This window comes from Lipotes vexillifer, unplaced genomic scaffold (assembly GCF_000442215.2).
Source record: "Lipotes vexillifer unplaced genomic scaffold, Lipotes_vexillifer_v1.1 scaffold2094, whole genome shotgun sequence".
Classification (NCBI taxonomy): domain Eukaryota; kingdom Metazoa; phylum Chordata; class Mammalia; order Artiodactyla; family Lipotidae; genus Lipotes; species Lipotes vexillifer.
Window position 1 is genome coordinate 969,770 of NW_006790887.1, and position 14,733 is coordinate 984,502.

A 14,733-nucleotide genomic window follows, 5' to 3' on the forward strand; every position below is an offset into this window, starting at 1 on the left:
CCTGCTGAGCTGGTGCGGATCCGGGGTCCGGGGTCCAGGGAAGAGGCAGGGCTGGGAGATGCAGGAAGGGCAGCACGGGGGCTGGAGGAGGAACCGGTGGAGGTATGTGAAGGGCTGGGCTGCGTCCGCAGGGGCAGTGGGCTGCGGGGTCCCGGGCAGCAGCCCGGGCACAGCCCTGGCAAGCAGGCGGCCCCTCTGCAGGGGCTCCGGGCCCGGCCTGCCCTTTCCTTTCACTCCCTCACTGTGCAGGAGGAGGAAACGAGGAAGCTGGGGAAGCGCCAGGGGTGCTGCCCTTGCTGCCCCGTGGTTTGCTTGTCTCCGCCAAGGTCCCTAGAATCACGAAGGGCCCAGCGCAGAGCATCCCTGCTCCGAGCTCTGCAGCCAAGAGAGGTGAAACAGCAGCCCCTGCAGGAAGGCCCCGCTGATGGTGTCACTGTTCTCATTCTTAAAAGTCACAGGGTTAAATAAAGCACTGCACCCGGGCGACCACCTACAGGATGCGGCTCGCCGTCGTCCAGCCGGGACGTCTATATTCGCTCACCATGACCAAGTTTTCTCCAAGTGGCAGCTTGGGTTACCTCCTTGAGGGTTAGTTTGGGGATGTCGGTTTGGCTGTGACATTGGCAAGACTTTATTTGTACCATTCTATCCTGTGGGAGGGAATCCTATCGTTGCTTTTGCTGAAGACTTTTCATTGTGAATTTGCTTTTTCATGCTTTGCAATTGTAATAAGACAAGGTGTTGACAGAGAGCAAACCACCTTTAAATGGAAAAGGAGGAATTGCACAACCACCTTAATCAGCACGAGGGCATCGACCCCGCGGGCGTCCTTCCTGAGCTGCCTTCCCCTGGGCGACCATCCACACCGAGGCTTTGCCCTCACGTTGCGGGCCTCGGTCCTCAAGCAGAAGGAAGTCCAGGGGCAGACGGTGGCCACATATCTCCCTCCCCCTCCAGGAAGACCTGGGTCCACGTTTAATGACCACGCAATGGTCCCATCAGCCTGCGACCCTCCCACAATCCTCACACACAGCCGGTTCCCCTTCGTCCAACCCCACGAAGCACCAATGCAGCTCCGGTCACACGGAGACCACCACGCACTCCGGGCAAGCAAAACCGACAGAAATCCAAGGTGGGCGGTGACAGCAGCCTGCCAACCCTGTAGAAACAAAGTTTCACTCACACCAAACTCCTCCTCCGTTGCTTAATCCCACTGCGACCCCAGGGGCATAATTACCAGTCCCGTCCCACAGAGAAGGAGCCGGGAGCCCGACAAAGGAGCCGTCACGCGACGGAGCTGCAGGACGGGGGCAGGGACTCAGCTCTGAACCCTGGTCCCCACTCTTGCGGGTCTGTGTCCCCAACTTCAGCCGCCAAGAAAGAGCAGAGGGGACGCCGGGCCAGGCTGGGACTGGAGCCCGTGCTGACAGGCTCTTAGCTTGCGGGCGATCCTGCAGCCAGCTCGCCTGGAAGCCGGCGCCCACCGTGTGACTTCTCTTCCCACAGAGGGGGCCGTGGGAGCTGCTCCAGCTGGGCTCACACGCCATCCTGTGGAGCCTTTTGTTTGCTGGCTGACTTGCATGTCACATATTCAGCATCACCCCAAGGGCTGCTGTCCCATAACACAGCCACCCGCGGAATTACCGCAGCTCCCCGATGCACACGGTGCCTTTTCAGACTTGTGTCTCAGGGCCAGATGGACTTGGGGTACCAACATCCCCTGTGAATTAGATGGACTTGGGGTACCAACATCCCCTGTGAATTAGATGGACTTGGGGTACCAACGTCGCTTGTAAATTGGATGCACCTCAGGTACCGGCGTGCCCTGTAACTAGATGGACCCGGGGTACCGGCGTGCCCTGTGACTAGGGGCTCACTTTCAAGAATGGGCCATTGGAGCCTCAGTGTCGCTGTGCAGGAGGAAAACGGGCAAGCGGGTGGGAAACAAGCCCAGGAAGGCAGCGCTGGCCTCAGCAGACTGCTAACAGTGAGACCTGCCTGTGACAAACGTCCCCACCCATTTCCAAGGGCTTCCTGCCCAAGTGCCAACAGACAAAGCCAGGCCCAGCCCCTGCCCCCGCCGCGGGGGGCTCTCAGCTCCTGACCCTCTGTCCTTTGGCGAGAGGTGCCTCTCCTGATCCCAGCATCTGCGGGACCTGCCCTGGGCCAGGCAGGTGACCGCCCGCGGCTGCCAGGTGTGCGGAGGGGCTCCATGCTGCAGGTGCGTCTAGGAGAAATGGTGAGGGGCTCAGACACCGAAGGGCTCGTGGGAAGAATTTGTTAAACAGTTAGGCGTCACAGGGCCTCTGAAATTATAGCATCAGGACACCTCAAGTGTCAAAGACCTGAGCTTGGCCGTAGAGCTGGCCCGACGGCCACCCAGGAGGAAGGAGGCCCCCAGGTCCGCGCGGGGCTCCAGGCTTACCGACCCAGCATCGTGGGGGCTGGGGAGGGTCTGGGCTGGGAGCCTCCATTCAGACCCCACCTGGAGCAGCCGGCCTGCAGAAACAGGGAAACACGTTCATGGCTGCTCCGCTGTTGCACGTCCTCCACCGTTGCCATGGGGACTGATGCAGCCAGAGAGCCCCGGGGAGGCGGCTCGGACACACTGCGCTCGCCCAGCTGCGCGGCCGGGGGCAGGGGGCCCGCTGGAAACTGCTGAAGGAGGCCCCGGCCACGGGCCACACTGTGCCTCCCCGCACGCTGCCGGGTGGCCCGCCCGTGCTGTCACCGTGTCTCCTCCCGCGGCTGCCTGTCTTGCGCTGCGGCCACAGCCCTATTTTTAAAACCAGCCACCTTCCACTTAGGCACAAAGATGCTCAGGTTTGTGCTGAGAAGAGGAGGAACAGTGTTCATGTGCCGACGAAGCGTCACAACGACCAACTGTGGGAACAGCTGTGTGACTTGGAAGGACTGGGGTTTTGGACACTCACTAAGCAGAAGGGCAGCGCGTGTCCTCTGCGTGTCGCCGGGGGCTCGGAGCCCCGCCACTGGACACAGAGTCCACCTGAGCCCTGCACGTGGCGGGTCACCTCCTCCAAGGGCGGCCAGCTACGCCCTGACCACTGAGAACAGCACTGAGCCCCCGGGGCCGAGGGCGGCGGCAGTGGAGGGGGAGGCCCACGTGCAGGGAAGGAGTCTGGCAACCACATCCCAGGGGCAGCTCACAGGACACTGCCCACCAGGGGCCCGTGTGCCAGGCCCGCTCCTCAGCACACCCTTACCCAGCACTCGACTATCCTGCGGATCAGGGTTCCTGCGTCATTTTCACACGAGCCAACTGGGACTTAGCGTGGAGCAGCCTGTCTGAGGTCAGAGGGCCCCAGAGGGCTGGGCCACAGGTCACAGGGCTGGGCGGGGCCCGTGTGACCGAGAAGTCTGCCCTCCGCAGACAGCAGCTGCTCAGGTGGCACCTGCCCGGCTCGGGTCAGCTCAGGGCCACCGGGGCCGCTTCTCTCCAGCTGCACCTGCACGTGTCCCTCTTGGAGACTCGGGGCCCCAGACGCACATGGGCCAAACCGCACTTACCGCGTCCCCATAACACGTCGGCCTGTCCCAAGTGCTTCCTGCCCCCCACACTGCCCGGCAAACGCCCCTCTGCCTGGGTGACCCAGCCAGAAAGTCTGATGCCCTCAGCTTGGACACTTCTCGCACACCCAGCACTGTCATCATACACCAGGTCCAGCAGACGTGTCCCCAGGACCACTGTGACCTCACCCACGACGTCGCAGTGTCCCCATCCGTGATGCGTGTCCCTCTGGACCACACAAACACCTCTAGCTCACCTCGTCTCCCCATACATCCCTCGAGCTGAAGCCGGGAGCTTTCAGAAGTGCCATGTATCACAATTAAAACTGCAGGTCTGAGCCCATCGCGCCCCCTCGTGAACCCCAGTGCTCCCACGAGACGCCTCCCCCAGGAAGCCCTCCCTGCCTCCCCAGGCTGTCTGGCCACAATGTCTCTCTTTCCAGCAGACTCCAGGCTTGGAGAGGACAAGTCCTGTTCTGTCTGGTTCTCTGAGGCTCCTGGCACCAGCACAGAGCAGGAAGAGGGAAGGAGAAGGAAGGAAGGAAACGGGGCTTATAAGTGTGAGACTACAAAACCCACCTTGACAACCATAAACAGACTCCAAGGATGTGCTGGGCATCGTGTCGCCAACTCCCAGATCCAGGGCCCCGATCCAGAGATGCAGACATCCCACTGCTTACACGCAGAGGCCTGGCTGCCGGCAGCCTCGGCTCCTGTCTCTACGGCTGCTTGGGGCCTTGTCTGGCCACCATTTAAACCAGCTCCCGTCCCGACCCGTCCAGCGCCCATGCCTTGCCTGGTTTCTCTTCAGACCACTCCACGTTACCTGAGGTGATGTGATGCACAGTACACTACCGTACGGTGTCCTGTCTTACAGCATGTTACATAGTACTGCTGCCTATGACGCTACGCTGTAACATACCATACACCACGTCATGCTATATCATGTACTATACGATGTCAGGTAATATCAAATAATTACGTAATGACAAAATTATATCATGTGACAGTGCACGCGATGCGACACTGCATTACCTGGCATCTTACTGGACGATGCTATAGAGTGTGTCACATTGCGCCATGCCGCGCCATATTACATCGCGCTGCATGTTTACGTCCTCCTCCTCCATCTCCCCCGCTGGGCTGCACCTTCACCAGAGCCCAGTTTCTGTTCCGTCACCCCAGCATCCCCACTGCCGGCACAGGGCCTGGCACTTGGCCGCCCTGCGTTGGTACCAACCAATGACTGGTAAGTGGGAAACTGGCCTCGACTGAAAGCAGCTCCATGAGACGCCTCGACCCCAGAGACAACAGAACAAAGTCCTCGGCGTGGACACCTCGAAGCTAAGCCGGCTCCTTCCCACTCCCCGGTTCTGCACTCGCGTTTGGCCAGGGAGTAAGCAGGCCAGCCCGGGTCCACATTTCCACCCTCGCACGCCCAGCCCCGGCCAATGCTGACAGCTTCCAGAACCCGCGTGGGTCTGGCCCCCCCAGGACCCCCAAGCTCTGGACTCCAGTCCCGTCCCGACTCTGGTTCGACTCTGACTCTGCCTTTGCAGGATCCCATCGTGTTGGCATTTGGTTCTGACACTGACAGCTGCCCACGAACAGCCCTAGGCTCTGGACTGCATCCAACTCCGGGGCAGCCAGCCAGATCCCAGGAGGAAAGTGAGGCCCGTGCCCTGAAAACGCCTGGTCTCAGCCTCCCATCCACTCCGCTGGGGGCTGTAGCAGTGGGAGGGGGTGCCCAAAAGAAGCCAGAAAATACCTTTCTGGGACCCAGGATGAGACAGGAGATTCGTGTGCAGACCGGTCTCCAAGTCTACCCGAACAGAAGCAGGTTCTGTCTTCACGTAAGTACGAAGAGAGAGCAGCCCCAACTGTTATCACAGGAACTTCTTGAGCTGAGTTCTCCAAAAACTGAAATATCCCCCAAGTGACAGTGTGTTTTGACTGCTAATAGAGTCATTTTTTCCAGTAGCAAGAGCGGCACCTTTCCACCCGACATGTGTTCTGCAGCTGGTCGTGAATCCATCCAGGATGAAGCTGTCACCACCCCTGCTTCCTCCCGAACAGGCATGAGGACTGCGGCTCTGTCTTTAGACTCCTTTCTCATCCTCAGGAAAAGCACAAGCCCCCGCTAAAGCAGGGGCTCCAGGCCACATTCCCTCTGCAGAGGGGGAACGTTCACTCGGCCATGGTGACCCCCGGCCCAGATGAGCCTCGTTCCTGGACGGCAGACATGGATGGTGCATCCGACGGCCAGCGGGAGGACGGGCCTCTGTCACGCACTTCACTTTGGAAACACACAGTCTATCCGTTCAGCGAAATAAAGCAAGCTCGTCCCTTCCAGGTAACAACACAGGATACACAACAGACAGAGCTGGAAAATTATTCAGTTTCTTTTCCGGAATCGCCCTGTTGCAGTCCGAGACCCTTGCCGAGTCCCCAGACCCCCGGCCAGTTTCCTCTGGTGCCCGTCTTCCCGCCTCAGTCCTCGGGTGCCGCATCCGCCAACCTGCCTGCTGAAATGGGAGCAGCAGGTGAGCTGACCCTGCAGGGCCCCCTGCCCGTCGCTGGTGACCCCCGAGGTTCAGCCAGGCTTCACGGGCCTTCGACCTGGAATCTGCCCAAGGCTGTGAGGCGACCGCGCCAGAACTGCCTGGAGAGCTGAGACCAGGTCGCTCCCCGCCTCCTGCCACGGGCCGGTCAGCAGACCCTGCAGGCTCCCCGCGTCCCACCACAAGCCCACCGCTGCTCTGGCCTGTGTTTCTCATCTGTGTCACAAGGCACAGATCAGGAGGAACCCCGACGTCCCTTTTACCTAAAACATCCTCCGATTCTCTCACGTTACGTCTTGGAGAAGATGTGAGTCCCTGTAGGCTTTGGCTTTTACCAGCTTTTACCAGGCATCCTGCTCACCTGCAGAGAGCACGGTTTCTTAGCAGCTGGACTGTGTGAGCACTTCCAAAGCATCCTCCTCAGTCTCGTTGAGAAAGCACAGCCTTCTTTCAAGCTCCAGGGCTCACCAGTCCCTCTAACATTTATTCCGGGCTCTCAGTCACAATGAAAGCACACTGGGCGCAAAACCGGTTTCGGGCACCTACACGCACAGCTGCCTGCCCACACTCACAGGTGCAGCCACCGCGTCCCAGGCGAGAACAGAGGATGTGACCACGGCAAGCAGGCCGGGCCGTCGGGAGAACCTGTGTGTGCAGCTGGTGCTGCCGCAAGGAGCCCCTCCTCCCCTGGGCCAGCAGCCTCCTTGTTCCGGGATTCCTCGTGCAGGTGCGGGCACCTGGGCCACTGGCCAAGCCCCTTGGGTGTCAGGAAGGCAGCGCTGACCCCGCAAGCTGCCATGAACTCGCTGAGCCCTTCTCATGGACCCAAAGGCTCCACCACGAGTTGAGTCGGGTGACAGTCAAGCTGCCGGCCCCGCCCGGCCCCGCCCGGCCCCGTGGCTGCCCCTTGCATGGCCCCCTTCTCCCCTCCAGCCCACCTGGCACCCACGCTGGTCCTCAGAGCCCCCTGACAAGCACCCAGGTGAGGTGTCCCCTCCTCCGAAGGCCGGGCTCTGCAGATGTCCCTGGGGCCTGGGCCTCACGTGGTGCTCCCGTCAGGGAGAAGCCTGGTCGGCCGTCCAGACGGCTGCGTTGCGTGGGCATCAGAGCAGGCGTCACTCCGATCTCCCAGGAGCGACGGCGTCGCACTTTGCAGAAGGACATGCCTGCCCCCTTCACCCGGAGGCTGGGCAGAGCTCACGGTCCGGGGTGGGTCTTGGCGTCCAGCTGTCCCGGTTCCCAGCCCTGGGCCCGCACCCGACAGTGTTTAAAGGCATCGTTCTCCAAACGGGAGATGCTAGGATTTAAAATCACGTGCGCTACTTAAGATGAGCCCAGAGGAAGAATGGAAGCCGAGCGCTGAGGCCAGAGCTTGGACTAGACAGGACGCAGCTGGTGCTGCTAAGATCCAAGGGAGACAAGCTGCTGAGCCCGGCCCATCACCTGCCAGGCAGTCATGAGTCAAACACCCCAGCAAAGAGAAGCTGAGGCTGAAAAGGCCCCCGGGCGGGTAGCAGACACGGCCGATCTCAGGGCAGGAGGGACGCGCAGCGCACGCAAGAGGCCATGGCCCCGGGGGCCACGGGGCAGGCGTCTCTGCGGGGCGCGGGGCGCAAAGCGTGTGCTTCCTCTAAAGGTGATCAAGCACATCCTCCCTGAAAGGAGAGACGCACACATGGGTTAGAAATACGCTACTTAAGGATAAGCTACCGAGAAAATGAGTGAGAAAAGGATTTTTCTGTCCTGCTCAATTTGACTAGATGACGTGGGCACGAAGACTGAACGTAACCACCAGTTTTCTCTGCGTGCTCTGAACGCAGGAAGTGTCTCCTGGGAACCACTGTTCACTCTTATCTGACGTCCACGCCCAAGTTCACTAATTAATGCCCAGGAAAGAACCACCCGTATAAGGAAACCCACTGCATCCACCTTTCAGGACAAACACGGGCCACGTCTGATGCAGACACAGACGCGTCATCAGCTACCTGACTTCATGAAGTTCTGTACCACCCTGTGCAGAACAGGCAGAGGAAATGCCCTTGAACTCCATCACAGGGTCACGTCTCCCTTTGTTGGTAACAAGAGGGGCGCACAGCGCAGCGCCAGGAAGCCCCACGGCGAGAACCAAAGGCAAACGGTCCTGGGATCTGCAGGGGTGCCGACACGCGGGCGGAAGGCTGTGCGGTCTGTACGCGGCCCATCCTGCCGGCTCCGCCCGCAATGCCGCAACAATGCTAGTAAGATTCCAAATCATCCTCTAAAACTGGAGCCACAAAATGTCCTTCTAAGTTCAAACTCTTCCTGATAATACGGGGTCACATCCACCCCTACGTGGACCCCGCATTGGAGGAGGCTGCTTCTCCTGGTGGCAGCAAACACGCCCTCAAGGTGGCCGGGGTTGAGGTGCCACTGCAGTTTGGTATTTCTGCCACCAAACGCTCAGATCCTACGGCCACAGACTCTTCTCCGTAATCCTTTCCCTGTATAGCATCAGGTACATCCATAACATCATGAAATTATTTAAAATACAAAAGAAACGAAGTTTTTAAATTATGCACGTATGTCATCCATTTTGCACAAGCAAGAAACACCCTGGCTGGCACAGCTATGCTGGTTCACGAAAATGTAATTCAGAAATTTGAGTATTTAGAGGGTTGTTGATACGACACTCAAACTGCACGTGCAATTTCCCCCTCGGTACCTGACGTGAACACATTTAAAATAACCAAGGAACCAGACTTCAAATAATCAACCTCATTTCCCACAGAAAGCAATAAAATAAATGAAATGCCATTGTCATGAATATATTGTCACAATTCTAAAAGATAAAAAGACTTCATTCCATTTTATTCCATTCAGAGCATCCTTAAGTTCCGGCAAATCCAATTTTGAAAGTATTACTTCCCAGCACTGGGATGAGTTGCCAATTATGGAACAATTGTTAATGCATTTCTGGGTAAAAAGTGATAACTGATTTGGTCTTAAATATATTCAATAATCTCTTATGCTGAGGAACGAGGACCATAAAATGGGTGCTGTGCAAGGAAAGAGAGCCCGTGGTCACACAGGGCGAAGCCATTAACACGGAATTCCGCTCCTTTTCAGCCAGCAGAGTGTTTAGAATGGAATCTGCTGACTTCCTTTCTCTGGGACCCACCAGGCTGCTCTGCTCAGCTGGACCTCGAGCTCCACCCGTTACAGTGAGATGAAGCCTGGGAGGCATGTGGGCTGGGGGCGTGCGCCGTCAGCTCTCCACAGGCTTTCTGGAAAGTAGCACAACTCCGCAAGGAATTCCTCTTTAACCAAAAATTCTGTTCCCCAAATCATTCCTTTCAGCAAATCAGAGTTCCTAAGGGCACCAAAATATCCTACAAGGAAAAGCCAACAGCAACCAAAATAGAGAAGACCTACAGTTTGTTCCACCAAATAGGGTGCCACAGCTATTTTTATGCCCTGTTGACCGTCACTGGATAAAGAAACTTGTTAATAGACGCCATAAGATGATACCTCAATTGACGAGAACTAAATGTCCAGATCTCTAAATCAGCCCAAATACCGTGCTGCATTGTACATTGGGGTGAAAATGTAGGTTTCATTAAAAATAGTTCATATATTTAGCCACATACAGGACTGGCTGAAACAAACAGTCATTTTCTGTTGCGTCTGGGTCGGTGCATTCAGCCACTGGGCTTACAAACGACCATAAAGCACGAGTCCTTCCCACTGAGTTACTGGAAAACATGAGGCTCAGGTTCTCTTACGCTTCCTATATTTTTCTTACTGAGCGGAAAGACTGTACATTTAACACAAGTTTTCAGTAGCTGAAAACAAACGTGGGCTGCAGGGGAGAGCAGCCTTCGTACACACTCCGCATTCTGCGCTTTGCGTTTTTCATTCAGTGACAAACACCAGCCACACGCTGGGACCGCCCCCCGCCCCGCCCCGCCCCGTGAAGATCTCAAAATGCGTGAGCGGGTGACGGGCTGGGCTCTAAGAGGGAAGCCGAGGTCATGCACTGGGCTACTCAGACCTTCGTCCCGTGCTCTAGTGGGCCAGGTGGACACGGTGAAGCCCGTGCGAGCTGCTGGCTCATCGCAGAGGCCAGAGCCCCGCCCCTACACCGCCTTCTATCAGAGCGAGCAGTGCGGTCGCCGCCCCCCACCCCCGGGAGGCCAGCCACTCCCCTCCGGGCCCCACCCGATGGGCATCGATCGGGGCTCTGGGGAGACAGCTGTCCTCCGAGCAGCTGGCCTCCCTCCCCTGCCCGGGTGGGCGCGTGCGCTTGCGCGGAAGCAGCCTCACCTGCCACCTTCGCAGCGTCCGCCGCCGTCACGTTCTGGGGGTTGGCGCGCACCCTGAAGGTCACCGCTGGTCCCGAGACCCTGGAAGAGACCGTTTAACAGGCGTGAGAACCGCTCAGCACACGGGCCTCCTCCCTGAACGCCACACGCGCCCTAGGCGCTGCTCCACCACACGCGACCTCCGCGGGGGTGGCTTTGCGGGGCCACTGTGACTCTGTTCCCAGATTCCAGGAATTCTATCCACAGGCTTCGCTTTTCTAACACACACACACGGCAGGGCTCTTACAAAAAATTCAAATCAACCCCAATATCCAACAATAACAAGCAGGTATTCTTGCAAGGGAAAAAGAAAAATTGTTTTGGAAACTGTTTTCAGTATTCTGTTCCCAAGGGAGCCGCAGGAACCAAAAGCAGAAAGGAAAGAGATGGGTATTTTTAAAATTCTCTTGAAAGGAACTGTTTAAGAAACTTATTGAAATCTTTAGAACTACTCAGTAAAAAAATAACTGGCAGGGGATTGCCAGACAGGAGTTGTCAAAAATTTTCAAAGCTGTGCTTCCCTGGTAGCGCAGTGGTTGAGAGAGTCCCGATGCAGGGGACACGGGTTCGAGCCCTGGTCCGGGAAGATACCACATGCCGCGGAGCGGCTGGGCCCCTGAGCCACAACTACTGAGCCTGCACGTCTGGAGCCTGTGCTCCGCAACAAGAGAGGCCGCGATAGTGAGAGGCCCGCGCACCGCGATGAAGAGTGGCCCCCGCTCGCCGCAACTGGAGAAAGCCCTCGCGCAGAAACGAAGACCCAACACAGCAAAAATAAATTAATAAATTAATAAATAAATAATTAAAAATGAATATCTGGTAAAAAAAATTTTTTCAAAGCTTTTTACATGCTGTGTTGCACATGACTTTGAAAAGTACATCCCCCTTTTAACAACGGATTCATCTGAAGGGGGGCAGGGAGGCCGCCTTCGTCAGGACTGTCCCAGCTCCGCATCTCCTGGGCCGTCATCTCCCAGACACAACCCCCAGGAGCTGGTGTCCAGGGAGCCGGAACGGCGTGGGCCGCTCGGGGGTGGCCCTTCCCATCACACGCGTGGTTTCCAGGGGCTCCTGGCCGTCAGGATGCCCCTGGCAAGGCAGCTGCTCTTCTTGGTGATCGGTGAGGTTCCCCACGACAGGCTCAGTGTCCAGTTCGACTGCCCTCCCCTGGTCCAGGGGCTGGGCCTTCCTCGCTGATGCCATGGAATCTTATCAGTATGCACAGATTCAACCACCGAATAACACCGCCGAGAACAAAACCACGTGCCTGCCATCTGCTGAGCCTCCGTGCACACAGGAGCTTCGCGTGTATCGTGCTTAATCTCTCCAGCAAAGCAGGCGCGGTCGCCTCCATTTACGACGAGGACCCTGAGGACCCAAGGGCTGTCCTCCCTTAAAGGGAGCCCAGCTGAGTCACAGGTGACGCCGCCCTGCACCTCCCCAGACGCTGCCAGGCCGCCCGTCACCTGCATGTTCTAACCTGGCCCTGCCCCCTGCCGGGCCTCCCACCCACTCCACGCCAATTCCAGCGTCTATGACAGGATCATTTCAAAGGCACTCCTAATAAGGGTGATGTAAGGAAAAGTGCACGAGAGTGAGACTCAAGTGAAAGGGGCCGGGCTTTGGAAGAGTTACGTGGAAAGGACAGCGACACTCTCGGAAACGGCAGAAACGCCGCTAGCAGGAACCAAATCACCGAGTCAGGCGTGTGCCACCTGCCACCTCCTCTGCATCCACTCTCCCCTCCCCTCCTTCCCGAGCGCGTCATCCAGAGGCCGGCCCGCTGCCCCGGGTCGTGGGAGCTCAGACCACGCCTCCACGAGCCTCAGGGCTTCTTGGCATTCAGGGGCCACCTCCACTCGTGACCCCTGGTCTCGCTCCGGTCCTGTCCCTCAGGCGGCCTCTGGCCCAGCTCCCTGGCCGGCCGGGCCCTCTGCAGACGGAACTGTGGAGCCCCCAGGGGTAGCATGGCCGTCGTTCCAGCACCTCTGCTGTCGGACGTTCCACCCAGGAGCCTGGGCCTCGCCGCAAGCGCAGCGAGCGCTCCTAAAGCAGCTCCTGCCGTGGCGCCCACAGCTCTGGTGGCTCGTCCAGCCACGGGGCCTCCCGGTCACCTCCCTGTACAAGAAACGTCACCACGTCCTGCAGCAGCGCCACCCTCCCTCTCCACCCCCGCTGTCGCGGCCGAGCCGAGTCTTCCCGGGTCCCGCCCCCCCGCGTGTGGCACCTGGAGGACCTGTCCGAACTTCCGCCCACGTCGCCTGTAGCATCCTCCGTGGACTCCCCAGGCCCCAGGGTCTGAGGGGACGCAGCAAACCTCTCCCCGGTCCCTGCTCGATGCTCCCGGGGTGGACAAGGGGGCCTCCCTGCCCCCTGGAGACTTCCTGCCGCGGTGTCTCCCCCCTCGCCGTGGAAATCGGGTTCCACCCCCTCTCAGTTCCAACCCCAGTTCCACAAACGCTCTGACAACCGTTGCTCTGGGACCTTCTAGCAAGTGCAGCGACTGCCTCATGTTTGTGCTTGAACTGAACGTTAATTACTGTACAGATCACTCGTGTGACGACGCTTCCCGCCGGCGCCTGACATGCGTGTGGATGGCGGGGCCACGTCTGGGACTGAGTCACGACGTCTAGTGCAACTGCTTCCAAAACTAGCAGAAAGTCCTTCCTAACACGAGCGTCCACACCCGCCATCAAAGAGTACCAACGGCAGATCCGCGCGGCGCGGCTCTGGGTTCACGTGTGGCTTCTGGGACGTGTCTAATCTAAACTACGTCTGCAGAGTTCCAGGCACGTGGGACCCCCCAAATCTAATCTTCCCTCCAGTGCCGACAGTTTTCTCTAAAGATCACACGGACGTCCCTGGATTCCCAAAGACGGAGCACACAGGGGTTGTTCACCTGCCCCAACACTTGCAGGACCAGCGGGAGAGGCCGACGGGGCACCAGGGCCCTCCTTCCTTCCGGGACGCCACACACATGTCCCTGGGATGCACACATGTGACCCCGGGATGCACAGCCGTGACCCTGGGACCGCCTAGCGTGGAAAGCACGCCCTGAATGGAGGGTCCGTGTTGCCGTCACCGACTCCCTACCTGACACCTGGTCTGTGACGGCCCAGCCCCTGTGCAGCCGAGCCCTGGCCCTGGCACCAGTGAGGGAAGGGTCACCCCGCTGCACGGGGCATATCCAACCCCTTATGGCCGAACACGACGTGAGCTCAGGTGCTCGCTCCCCAGCACCTGCTCTAATGACTGGGGATATGAAAGCCTCTGCACAGAGTCTCCACTGCACAGCCACGTCCTGTGTGACCATCTGTCACCCTGCTGAGCCTTTTAACCTCCGAGGCCTCAGTTTGCCCAGCTGTAAAACAGGGGCAGTTCTGGCAAGTCGCCAGGGAAACAAGACAAATAAGTACAATCTCTGCTCCAGGAAACTGAAACACGTCTTCCAGAATCCTCCAAACCTGCAGGGGTCCTCACATGGGGAGGGAGGTGTGGAGGGTCGGCGGTGGGCACGGGACAGGGGGGCCGCGTCCTCATCGGGCTTCTGCAGGGTCCAGCTGACCTGGCCTGTGCACAGGACCTCGTGAACACGTCAGGCTGTGAATTCCCGCTGCGTCTTCAGGAACCGCCCTTCATCAGCGCAGTTGACCACGCAGAAGGGAAATCACACCGCTTCCTGCCTCATGAGGACTCACGAAGGGGGACCCGAAGGGGGACCCGGGATGAGGCTGGCGCCTGCCTTCCCTGAGCTGGTCTGCACGCTCGGCTGAAGCCCCACTGGCTGGGAGTCTGCGAGGCCCTGCAGCACCGCCCACCTGACTAAGAGCCGCATCAATCAGCACTGCCTCCTCGGACAGCCATGATTAGATTATAAAATCACAACTGCGGTCATTGTGCGTCTGCCGGCATAATTACACCAGTATGCTGATGCCGTTTTAATGGCCTCTAATGATGTAATAAGAAATAATGAAATTTGCTTGACAGCTACATAACCATTAACAAAACATATTAAGCATAACTAGCGCTTCCATAAAAATGCGGACAATCCTGGAAGTGCCACTTTGTGGGGCAGATTCCTTTCCTCTCCTGCCACGATGACCAGCCCTGAGAACGTCGGCGGCACACAGATCCCAGTGCTGGCCACGCGGTCGTCCCCCCAGGTCAGTCCCTGCAGCTGGTGCGTGTCCTCACGTGCTGGGTCCTGAGGGCGACACACAGGACGTGCATGTGTGGCATGGGACACCACACACACACACCCCCCCCCCCCCCCGCGCACCCCCACACCTCAAAAAACACAAGGA

General features: G+C 58.5%; 1 protein-coding gene across 1 annotated transcript in view; it reads right to left on the reverse strand.

The window, feature by feature from the left end:
• The window catches only part of PTPRN2 (protein tyrosine phosphatase receptor type N2), a 535,117-nt gene that overhangs the window by 411,137 nt on the left and 109,247 nt on the right, over positions 1 to 14,733 (reverse strand). The window contains exon 11 of the mRNA XM_007463991.1: positions 10,392 to 10,471. Coding sequence (XP_007464053.1) covers positions 10,392 to 10,471 — 80 coding nt within the window. The remainder of the gene's footprint in view (positions 1 to 10,391; positions 10,472 to 14,733) is intronic.